This window comes from Pleurodeles waltl, chromosome 7 (assembly GCF_031143425.1).
Source record: "Pleurodeles waltl isolate 20211129_DDA chromosome 7, aPleWal1.hap1.20221129, whole genome shotgun sequence".
Taxonomy (NCBI): Eukaryota; Metazoa; Chordata; class Amphibia; order Caudata; family Salamandridae; genus Pleurodeles; species Pleurodeles waltl.
In genome coordinates, this window is record NC_090446.1 from 1,117,375,568 (window position 1) to 1,117,388,628 (window position 13,061).

Below are 13,061 nucleotides of genomic sequence, written 5' to 3' on the forward strand. Positions count from 1 at the left end.
GTGAGCTCTATCAGTTAACTTCTTAGCTGTAGACGGCTGGTGCAGAGATGTGACCCCAGTAGAGTTGATATCGATTACATGTAGTTTCCACCAGGAGATACAGAACCACTGTGAACAAGACATCAGGGAAGTGTTGCAATAAATATAGCAAGTTCATATTATTAGTTAATAGAGTTTACCTGATGGCTGGACAGGGCTGCACCGACCATCCTATATACATACAAACCGCTGTAAAATCCTTCATGGCGAATGTCATGAATCGGCAATTAATAACTGGTGAGATGTTATTGGACTATTCTTGGAGTAGTTAGCAGCAAATAGTATTGGATGGGGTTACTTGATTTGTGTCTGCACTTTCAATGTTATTATTATTGATATATGTAATGACTGGAAAATATATAGTTGACTGTTGGGGTCTGGGGAAGTTTGAGTGCTTCATTGAGATCCGTCCTGTAATTTAATTCTAACAATTAACGTGCAGTATGGCAGTAATCATTTTTGCTTATGTTGATCAGTCCTAGGAGCTCTTATTTTTTTCCTTTTACCTTTTCAATTTTCATGTATTATTCTTTAAAAATGATATGTTTTGATATTATCGACTAGATAGGGCTGTTGCATACTCGTACATATGACTTCTAAGGTTTTGGCTTTCATGAATTATTTTAAACACAGTGATGTTTTAAGGTCCTTCCAAAAGTTCAGAGAAGTAGAAGGAGGACGTGGAATGTGAACAGATTGAACAACCCTGTTAAGAGGCGGAAAGAAACAACCCCGTTAAATTTCTGATAAGCTAAAGATGCAGCTCTCTTGCGGGAGCCTCACTCACTAGAGTCTGAGACAAAAAAACTAAACATGCTGTGGGAAGGAGAATACATTCTTAATTAATAATCTACAAACATAAAGATCTTAAATATTGTATTCAAGGAATCTTTGAATGGTAAAATTAGTTACGTTCTGAAAGACGGCTATAACCAGTTAATTATTATACTAAGGGGAACTATTCAAGTGTGTCAGAGGAACTGAGCAACAAGTAAGACTCTTGGAATAATGAATAATGTGAATGGAGGCTTCAATATTGTACTCAACCAGCTTTTAGATAAATATAATTCCAAACATGACAGAGGTCAGGACAACATAAATAGCGTTAAAAGGCTAATGTAGATATTTAGTTTAAAAAACATCTGGAGACTACTACACAGGGCTACCCATGCTACTCACTTACTCATCACTGTCACTCTAAATTGGAACATTTTCTTGGAAATAAAAAAACATTATGGAGCAGGGTCAATAGCATCAGACCAAGTCCAGGTAATTTTGAACATATCATCTATGATTTTCTTGTGCATTCTTTAAAACATTTGACAAAGTGATAACTGCTACACTTATACATAACCACAGCATTATCCGTGAATTCTTTCACAGACAAATTAACAATTTACTTATTATAGTTATTTATAAAGAATTTAAAGATGCTAAGATGTCACTGCTAAATTTTCCCCAGTATTTCTTTGTCACTATCACTACTAAACTTAAATACCAAACTCTTTAATAAATGTTGGGCCATAAGACAGGAAATAGTTATCAAGGTTATTGTGAAAAACTATTATAAATATCAAGTTGTGTGGGCACTATAACGTATGCTTTGGGAGTATATTATCAGACAATATGAGGTCGAAGAAAATCATGCTCTGTTAATTTCTGCCAATCCCAAACAGACTTTGATAAAATAAATTAGAACTTTTTATAAGCTGTGCTTATGAAATTAGTTTGGCAAGATGCCTGATCGTAATTTAAGTTTAAGAAGTAAGCATGTTCTGGAAATGGGAATAATCTCAAGATAATCACAAACCTATATATTAAAAGTCTTGAGGTGAAAGGGGTAAGAATGAATTACATCATTTATTTAAAGGGAGTCAAGTTCGACCTTTTTTTGAAATCTATAATAATAATAATTTGGATTTATCTGAGAGGCACCTGTCTTACAAATTAGAATTAATGATTGAATCAATCACTGAGATTTCAAGGGTTCATGCTGGGCAGATTAGCAAGCTACTGAACATTGTTCAGTTCACAGAGAGCCATTAACAGACTGACTTGTGTATGTACAGTTTCCTTTTTATATAAAGAGGTTGGTTTGATGAGCTTGGTATGAGGACATCACAAAAGAAAAAGTATCTATTCTTGTCTTCTATAACTAAGGTCCATATTGATATGTAGGCTATCCGAGCATAACTCTAAACTACATTGGACATGACTAAAGACGATGACATTGGAATAAGTTGACTTTGTTGAGGTATGTTGGTAATGTAAAAGGATAGGAGACTATGCAAACATGTTTTTCACATCTCAAAAGTGCCCTCTTTTAGAAACTGTCCTGCTAAGAATAAACTTGAATCTATGTGGATTAAAAGGAATTTATGACATTGCCATTATTCCTTGTCAGAGCCCTTTATGAAACTATGTATTGAGAAGACTATAATGATCTTGACAAAGTTATTTATTCGCAATTGGAATGCTGGATACTACATTAATTAACTCCCTAAATTAGTTACACTTGAGAAAGTGACCTGTTTTACCAGCAATGAACACTATTTCTTTAGTGGACTATAGAGAGCATTTTCTACGACTGAGAAATCAAATAGGTCACAATTTGTAGTTTGAAAATGATATTTTGCTGTACAAATAAGACTTCCTTTTTAGGCAATGTGAGGGTATCTTGGTCTGTCATTATTGTTTGTAACTTTTCCACTGCGTATGAGGTTCATTTAAAACCATTAGTGTGAAAAAAAAATTCTGCTCCGGGGATCTTCACAAGAGTTGGCCGATATTCACTGCAGTGACATCACAGCAATGGAAATATAATGGCTGCTATTCTGTCTCTCCCCATACCTCGCCCTGAAGCCACCAAATTGAGGAAAATGATGGAACAGTGAGGTCTCTCTGTGGCAGTGTTACCCACCAGCTCTGCCATATTCCTCAGGTCCGTACAGAATTGTGAACACCACGGTCATCTGTTGTACATAGTAAGAGCCCTGCTGTCAGCCATTGTTACACTCGGAAAGGAAACCGGGGAAAGGCTACAGGAAGGCAGAGTTAGGTGACAGGATGCCAGCTATTTATTAACTGTATGAGATGCCAAAGGCAGCACAAATATGCAAGGTAAGAGGAGTATGTTAAAGCACATCAAATATTTTTCAATGGATTTCAAATGAAGAAGGGAGGAAAATCCCCTGAGAGCTGAGGGTAATGTAGTCAGATGGTGCGTGTAATTTTTTTTATATATGTAGTTGGGGTTGAGTGGGAGTTTAGGACAGAACCATTAAGATTGCCAAGAGGACAGATTGTTCTGAGTGAAGTCCATCTTTTGAGTGAGAGCCAAAGGACCTTTCTGCCCCGGGCAGCAGGCCCAGGTGATCAGATGAAGGACTGATACATCATTAAACTGTAGATAGAAAGGTGGAGCCCATTTTGGATTTCTGAACGCCCCCACAGTTAATTTGAACTTTACTGTTGTGTTTAGAACAACACATACACACTCAGTGGGAAACAACCCATTATTGATACCGCCATAATAATGTGTGTTCTCTATTTCAATAAGTGTGTTTTGGTGAGTTGGAGTTTTGAAGAAGAGCGAATGTTCAAAGGCATAAATCGATTTTTTTTAGGAAAAGCCTTATCTTCTTGTGGATAGTTTGTTGTTGTGGATGTAACACTGCACAATAACAGCTAAATGTTGTCTTCTTATTTTATCATTATAATTGTGACTTATATGCTGTGTAAATGTTTTATTGAACACTAGATGAAACCCCTTAATGTGATGATAAAATTAAAACAGCAGCCGTATAGTTGCAGTATGTCATGATACAGACCAAATATCTATTGACAGTCTTTAAATAGTAGTGCAGCACAACTTTCAAAAGATAACTAAAACAAAGCAATCATTTCAAACCATTGGAGGACGTGATATTAAGTTTAAAGTTAAGTTCCTGAGTATTAGTATATTCCACACATTCGTGTCCTCAACGGCAGCACATCACTAATGACATCATAACTTAGACCAAGTATCAGTGCATTTATATTTATAATCTGATGGTTGTATCTGTAAATCAAACAATCCTAATCGAGAAAACTTTGCTAACCAATTTCTTCTTCACAAACTATTAAATAAACACACATTACGTTTGTGCTTGCTGAAAGGGATAGGGCATGGTGAGCAGAGGGGACGAGAGAGGCAAGTTGGTTATCTGAAACGGAAACGATTACACTAGAGTGAGCAGAATTTTTAGACCCCTCAGATGCTGAAAGCAGTTGACTTTAAGTACTTGGGATCTTTGGTGCCTATTGATTGATTTTGCAAGACATGGTCTAAAGGAGTAAAGTGAGTGAAAGAATGGCTGCTAACAGAACAATAGCTAGTAAATATTCGCGTCTACTGTCTGGTCCTTTTAAGTACACGTGTCTTTTCTAACCCAAATAGTCATTGTATTTGCTACTGGAGAGCATCTCATGTCCTCTGTGCTGGGTATTACTTCTGATAGTGCAGGTATTTGCCCGGGGGTCTTGCTTTCTCTGCCGTAAGTTGGCAGACAAATCTGTTCTCCAGATCCCATCACAAAGAATGTTATTATTGTTGACTCCCAAGTCTGCAAAGAACTCCCGGGATCGCTCTTCAGTTTGGTCTGTCATTGAATCCCTACCAGGTGAGTTATTGGTGGCATGTGGACCATCAGTTCTTCGTATCTATCCAGGAAGAGTTGCAGACGGGAGAGGTACGTGTCCTCGTTGTATGGGAGCTTCTTGTCCAACAGGTACTTTGACACAATGGGTTTTATCTGAAAGAGAAAGCAGAGGTGCAAAACTTGATCAATATACGAGGCCTGCAGATGCCTGCACAAAGATCAGTGGTTTTATTGCCAGGGGGCCTCAGTTAATTACACCTACAGCACCTCCTAATCAGCATTTATGCTTTCTTAAAACTACTCTGTAATTTACTAACTTTGCACTCAAGTAGGACGCAGAATCCATAACGATTACCGTTTGATTTGGAGTGCAACATTCAAGTTCATCTTGTCCATCCAGTGCTCCTTTAAAACTTCCGCCATAACTCCCTACTTCTATGTCGAAAAAAGGCACCTAGTAGGATAGTCTTTTTAATATATAATTTAGGTTCATGCTGTTGTAAATCAAGACCTGCTATTTGTGTCACCAACATTCAAGCTACCCCTCATGTCTTTTGAGGTTGGAAGTGCTTGGGGCATTAGATAAATCCCATACAAAGTCCATATAGAACAGAGCCTGGGCTTCGATTCGTGGATGCCCCAGAATATGTATCTAAAGATATTGACAAAATCAAGTTTTTTTTATAAGTGATAACGACAGAGGAAATGAAACTACTGCATTTACATTACAAACTTACACTGCATGCCTATTTTTCTATGTGTTTTATGATTCTTACATTTTATATTCTTAGCAGTGTGAAAGCAGGCTTGGGACCTGTAACCGTTTAAAAAATATTCTTGCCATCAATATTTGTTTCAGCAGATTACAACTGGGGGCCTGAGTATTAGAAATGAGCTATTATTATTTGAGTTGGTAAGGGAGTTCAGTTATTTGAGGTTTGTGGTAAAAAACACACACCTAACAACCTACCCAAAGATTGCTTTGAAAGTAAGCATACAGTAATGCAGTTAAAGAGACAGCATTACATATCAGTCATTTGACCAAATGAGATAAATGGTTTGTAGTGCTGTGTGCTAAGCAATGCCGTGACTACAGTTATAAAGCTTGAATAACCCTAAACAGAATCATTATGTCCTTTGGGGAACCTGGAAACAAACAGGGGCATGGCCTTGGAAGGTGTGAGGATCACTTCTGGCTCATATCGGTAGGTGCATGAAGAGAGATTGTTGAGACTTGTGCTATGAATGGCCCTTTAAACCAGACAGACCGTCTTAACCTCAGTATCCCAAGCAGTATGTAGCCAGTAGTGATGCTTCAGACACTGAGTTGTAACTGAGATATGTTATTTGAAGGTCACCCTGGCAGTCTTGTTCTGAATGGCTTGTAATTTGACTGTGGAAGCCAAATTTATGGTATTTACTCAGAGAGAGGCACCGCAGTTGGTTTGTTAAAATGGTCTGTGTAGAGAGCCACCCTTAGATAATAATTACGGAACTGATGGAAATTAGTATTGGTATTTTAGATAACCTCGCTACGCATAATAAGGCAAGAAATAAAACGTGGAGCATTCCAAATTGGGAAATTGCACTTAGGAGATCCCAAGGACCAGAGTCTAATCAGAACTGTATGTGGGATCATTTAAGTTGGCATGCTGCACTTTCAGGAATTGTAAGAACTTGAATTTTAATCAAATGAATTATGCAACTAGAGTTGGTTATAAGAATTAGAATGGTCTAAGAACTTTGTGCATTAATGTAATATGTACTTGTAATTTTATTGTTTTTATACTTTTAAGGCTTATGCCAAATAAAATAATTTTTTGACTGACTGACCGAGTATTGTCATCACACTGGACTCCGAGATTCCACACTAAGGGCCTGATTTAGATTTTGGTAGAAGGGTTTCTCCATCACAACATTGACGGATATCCCGTCCACCAAAATATAAATCCTATTATTTCCTGTGGGATTAATATTTGGGCGGACGGGATATCCATCACCGTTGTGACGGTGCAACCCGTCCATCATCTAAATCAAATAGTTTGGAAGGCCATTGATCATCTTTTGATCTTACCTTAGGTGGAGCCAGTAGTGGAATATTTAGCAAGTTACTCACATAGAAATGCTTTGACTCTTGGAGCTGCGGAGCATGTAGTGAAATATTTTTGTTTAGCAATGTGTTGATTCTTTTCCTCGCTATTACAAATGAAGGCGGGGCATGTGGTGAAATATTACTATTTAGCAGTGCGTTGACTCTTTTACTCACTATTACATATGCTGATGGAACATTTAGTGAAATATTTCTATTTAGCAATGCGTAGGTTCCTTTTCTGGCCACTACACATGAAGGTGGGGCATGTGGTGAAATATTTCTATTTAGCAATGCGGTGGCTTCTTTACTCACTATTATCCATGAAGGTGGAGCACTGTATTGAAATATTTCCATATAGCAATGCCTTGATTCTTTTACTCACCAGTACACATGCAAGCGGAGCATGAAGTGAAATATTTCTATTTAGCAATGTGTCGACACCTTTGCTTATTATTACACATGAAAGTTGAGCCTGTAGTGAAATATTTCTTTGTATTTGCAACACTTCTTTATTGTCAAATTTGCACATGCCCACAAATGGCCAAAAGAATAACTGGACCCCAATTCACATGTCAATGTATACAGAACACATGCAGTAGTACTTCTGCTTGTATGTCTGCTGATCAGTACAGTAGATCAATATGCTCCCAGTTGTAATTCAGGCTAAGATATCACAAGCCAGTTCACAAGAGAATAAATAACTCTGTGTATTGAGTGATGAAACGGAGAGCTGGAAAAGGGAACAGAGGGGAAGGGTACCACTGTACTACATAACACAATAGATCTGCCTGGTTCTGCATAGTTGTAACTATAGACTAGTCTAGCACATATATAATATAAAATGAAATAAAACAGGCATCTATGCTCCACCTCATCATCATTCAATTTAGACTGTACAACCTGAAACAGTGAATCGTAAATATGCTTACATTCAGTCTATTTTGGAAATTCCACATAGGTTCCAAAGAGGTTATAGTGTTTCGTTAAACAGTCCCAGCAACGTAGGACCAAACCCACTACAGGTACAGCCTAGGTAATAAGAGGTTTCGTAGCTCCAGGGGAGCCGCTCCCCCACAAGCGCCACACAGCCTTCAGGATCGACCCAGCACAAGGAAAAATGCAGGACTTGCCCCAGTTAAGCCTGAGGCCTGTCATATCTCCAAGAGATCAAGCAGGTCATAATGGGCTGGAAGGTTAAGTGTATGGTCCCTTAAATATACCAAGGCATCATGTGCATGCAAAGTCATGGTGTACCAGTCCATCCCAACCTTAATGCCCCATGTCGGGCCCCTGGTGCGCAACTGAACAGCCAGTGGCTCCATAGCCAGTGCAAAAAAGAACTGGGGATAGGGAACACCTCTGTCTGGCACCCCTTCCGATGGGGAAAGAGCATGAAATCTGGCAGCCCGTATGGACCCTCGCTTGTGGGGCGGTATGCAGTATCTTGACCCACCGGAGGAAGCTAAGACCCATGCCGAATGCCTCCAACAACTGCAGCAAGTAGGACCACCTTAGCCTGTCAAATGTTTTTTTTAGTCCACAGAGACTGCCACCAGAATATCAGTCCCCCCGGAAATAGCATTCATAATATGGCAAAGATGCTTAATATTGGAAGATGATACCCGCTGCAGCACAAACCCACATTGGTCCGAATGGACAGAATGCCAAGCACCAGGATCAGTCTGTTGGCAAGGATCTTGCTTAGTATTTTATAGTCAATATTTAATGTTGACAACAGGCTACAAGTGCTCACCTCAAAAGGATCCCTGCCTGGTTTTGGTAGCACTATAACGAGAGCTTTGTGAAGGGTCCCTGGAAGAGTGCCCTGGTTATGTGCCTTATGGTAAACCTCTAGTAATCTGGGGACCAAGATTTCCCTGTAGGTAGCACAGTATTTCACAGGTAACCCATTGGGACCTGGGGTCTAGCTGCGGGCCACCTGAGCAATGGCTAGATGGATTTCATCTACCTGTAAGCGTTGTTTCAGTTCCAACAGCTGTAGCTGGGACAGAAGGGGAAGTACTATCATAGGAAGGTAGTACTGTAGCTGTGTCAGAGTCGGCTCTGGGGAGAGGAATACAGCTGTTCATATTATTGTATGAATACTTCATTAATGTGAATCTGTGTATTCAGCACACAACCCACGTTGTCCCATATGGTGCCAATCAGGATCCTAAGTATCACCGACTGCAATAGCCATGCCAGTGTGCACCCTGGCTTATCGCCATCAGCATGTTGTCGGGCCCAGGAGGTCTTATAGTCAAGAGCACACAATTGTCCAGTCTCCTCCTGATATTGACAACAAAGGGCTACAGCGGGGAGCAGGTGTCGTCACCACCTCCAACTCAACCGTTCGCAAATGCGTCTCTATATCCTGTACAGTGCATGTGATTGTTGTTCGAGGTCCCCATGTTGTACTGATACAGTGACCCCTTATAACTACCCATAAGGTGTCCCATTCAAGTCCTCTACAGTCCACAGATTCTGCCTTGTTGGTAAACAACTGGTTGAGCTGTGTAGCTGTAGTGCCCTTGTACATCGTTTTCTGTAGCGCTTCCATGCGGAGTCGCCAAGTCGGGATAGCTGCTTTCACCCTCCCCCATTGCAGTGTGATCGGTAGAGGATTGTGGTCAGACAAAGTCCTGCCTAAATATTCAGAGCTGCGGATAAGGGGCTAGCAGTCAATGTTGCAGAAGAAATAAACTAGTCTAGTATGAACATGGTGTCCTGCTGCATAGTAGGAATACTCCAGTTCCCCACTGTGCCAACCATCATGTACATGGAGGGACTGGGACCATTATTAGAAGTGTTTTGTGGCCGGTATACCTTGTGTGCCTGGGAGTTGGGGGACAGAGCAATCTAATTCTGTATTGTGTTTGCAGTTAAAGTCACTGCCATATATCCCTGGAGTTTGAGGGTCAAGCAGTAGAGTCAGGGAGATGGAGCCCTGAAACTCACCCTGAGAGGCGTTAGGGCATAAATAGAGACCACAAAGAAAGGGCACCCGTCCAGGGTTCCCTCCAGAATCACATAAGGGCTCTCCCTTTGAACCAGGAGCCTGTGCTTCACAAATGGCACCTCTGGGGCAAGCCAAACCAGAACACCTCTGGCGTAGGCTGATTATCCTGTGCCATATACCTAACCACTCCAATGTTTACTGACTTTGCCTCACTCCCCAGCAGTCAGCTGTGTCTCCTGGAGACAGGCAAAATGAACATGTCTGCATTGGAGATAGGCATATATTCTGTATCTCCTACCTGGGGTCGCCATACCACAGATATTCCAAGTCAAGGCACTGAAAATGACAGCCATATTTGCAAACAATACATGTTGAGATCTTCAAAATCTTCAACATTCTACACCCATTACCCCCACCCACCCTGATCCCCCGCCACCCATCGCATCAGCCAAATTGTGAAAAACCTTCAAACAATTGCAGTCAACAACTCCCCTATCCTAAGCCTGGATGCCCATCGGCCTCATGTCACAACACCCCAAACAATGCAAGAGGTTTGAAATATTTATCCACATTTAGAAAGTGTCCATGCGGAAAACTCTAACGGGGGACCAACTGACACTTCTCATTTGGTAGCGATCGCTTTGGCTTCCTGTTTCCAGCCCAGCTGTATAACTTACAATTACAGTGTCTCTTGTTCTTAGTCATAGGGGGTGATTCTAACTTCGGCGGGCGGCGGAGCCCGCCCGCCGAAGTTCCCCCACCAAACCACCGCTCCACGGTCGAAAGACCGCTGAGGGTATTTTGGGATTTGCCCTGGGCTGGCGGGCGGCCGCCAAAAGGCCGCCCGCCAGCCCAGGGCAAATCAACCTTCCTACTAAGATGCCGGCTCAGAATTGAGCCGGCGGAGTGGGAAGGTGCGACGGGTGCAGTTGCACCCGTTGCGTATTTCAGTGTCTGCTAGGCAGACACTGAAATACTTTGTGGGGCCCTCTTACGGGGGCCCTGCGGCACCCCCTACCGCCATCCTGTTCCTGGCGGGCGAACCGCCAGGAACAGGATGGCGGTAGGGGGTGTCAGAATCCCCCATGGCGGCGCAGCAAGCTGCGCCGCCATGGGGGATTCTAAGGGCAGCGGTAAACCGGCGGGAGACCGCTGGTTTACCCTTTCTGACCGCGGCCAAACCGCCGCGGTCAGAATGCCCTGCGGGGCACCACCGGTCTGTCGGCGGTGCTCCCGCCGACCCTGGCCCCGGCGGTCTGAGACCGCCGGGGTTAGAATGAGGGCCATAGTCTCTTATGCAGCCTCAGATATACATGTACCAGCAACCAAGAACACCCCCAAACCCAACAACATCAGCAGTGACTCCCTACCCACTGTTTCTCAGGACTCTGGCGGTTTCTTCTGGGGGAACCTACCAGTGTCTGCAGTGACCCCAGCTCGGAGACACCTGAGCCGAAGGTCCAAGACTCTGAATCCAAATCGGTGTCCAGAGCAAGCGCTCGGTACCAGTTTCACATACTCACTCTGGCCACCACCACCCCCTTTCTCCATCTTTGATCCACCTCGTGGGCCCTGCACACACCTCACCACCTTACGATGGGGGCTCAGTTTCCGGGAAGACCCGCAGGTGCAGCAGAGGCCAGTCCTCCCATTGGCCCACAGCCTGCCTCCCCAGCCGTGGCGACCATCAGCTAGGGGGTCACAGCCCTCCGGGTTAGCGTGGCTGCATTCTCCCGGTCATCCAGCCTCAGCGGCGATAGGGAGAACCTGAGCACACGGTCCCCAGAGGATATCGGGGCCCCCAGCGGCAGTGTGCTCCTTTTACACAGCTCCTCTAGGGCACCCGGGGGGGTGGGGCTCACCACTGCTCTGGGAAGTCTGGGGGCCATCGTGGTGGGCATCAAATGGTGGGTGACGACAGGATTAGTGACGCTGGGTCTAAGTGGAAGCAGAGCTCCTGATCCATGTGTCTGGTCCTTGCGCCATCTTGGCTACATATACCATAACCTTTTGTATGAGAAGTGTCCATCAAAGCTTCCTCTCTTAATCCCTTTCTATGACCTATTCCCACCCCTATTGTTTCAAATTTCTTCATACACTCTCTCTTTTTGTATATTTCCTTTTCCATTATCCTACAAAATCCCATCCTGAATTCCCAGGTTTAATGTGTTGGGGGACCAGGCCCCCATTTTTTTATCATTATCTCACTTTACTATTATATAGCCCACGTTAGCAAACTATGTTTGGTAACGTGAATGCTCTGGAGTATCCCATACACCCAGTATTGCCATCAGGGGGACAGATCCAAAGGCAGTCTGTTACTGCCTCCTATTATTTCCACACTGTTTCCCAGAACTGTCGTATAAGGAGGCAACTCCACAGTAGGTGAATAAAGGTGCCTTCCAAGCCACAGCCTGTAAGGCAACACACATCTTTGTCCAGCCAATTCTACATAACAGGGTGGGTGCATAATATACACTATGTAATATCTTCAGCTGGATTAGCCTAAAACTTGCCTTTATAGCCACTTTGATAGGAAACTCCAACACTTCCCTCCACCCCTCCTCATCTAAATCCCCTAGGTCCTGTTCCCATCTACCCTGTACCTTCAACAGGGAGACTGGTATTTCTCATCACTGAACCATAAGTCAGTGAGATCAATATCTTCTCTGTCCGCCCATCGAGGAGTCTGTTTTCCAACGAGGAGTCTTCTTGTGTTTCCTATTCTTATTATACACTCTTCCTCAGTGCACAAAATAATTGGCCATATTTGAGCCACTGTGTGTTCAGCATATGATAATCTTGCTTTAAGTAGGAAAAGGGGACCACCCCGCTGGCATGCCACACATCTGCTGATGTAGACAGACAAATGGTCTCCCAGCCCTTAAACCCATGTAGCGATGTTACAGACTGGAATTTAAAGCCCTCCCAAAGTAGTATTCTAGGAGTCAGTCTGTGGCCCCACCCCATTTACCTGGTCAATTTTTTCCAAGTGTTCAGTATATGTCTTTGTCACCGGGCTCATTTGAGGTGGCATGGCTGCCTTCCCTAACTGAGATACTATGCCAGTTATGCACATACTGCTCTAAGTGGTGCAGAAGGATCCATAACCCAAGATATTTCATCTTTGCCTGATCCAGCCACAGTGGCAGTGTGAGACTTCCCCCTGAATTATAGTCCCCTATCGGGAATACCAGTGATTTGTCCCAATTTATGGCAAAAACAGAGTGTTTGCCAAATATATTGAAAATATCCCGTAGTCTGTCTAGTGTTTGGATCACATTGGTCAAGTAACATAGGATATCCTCTGCGTCCCTATGCTTATTATGGA

General features: G+C 42.8%; 1 protein-coding gene across 1 annotated transcript in view; it reads right to left on the bottom strand.

Moving 5' to 3' along the window:
* Positions 1-1,485: 1,485 nt before the first annotated feature.
* FADS6 (fatty acid desaturase 6) overlaps positions 1,486-13,061 on the bottom strand; it is a 159,873-nt gene continuing 148,297 nt past the window's right edge. Inside the window, exon 6 of the mRNA XM_069200093.1 lies at positions 1,486-4,832. Coding sequence (XP_069056194.1) covers positions 4,683-4,832 — 150 coding nt within the window. The 3' untranslated portion in view covers positions 1,486-4,682. The remainder of the gene's footprint in view (positions 4,833-13,061) is intronic.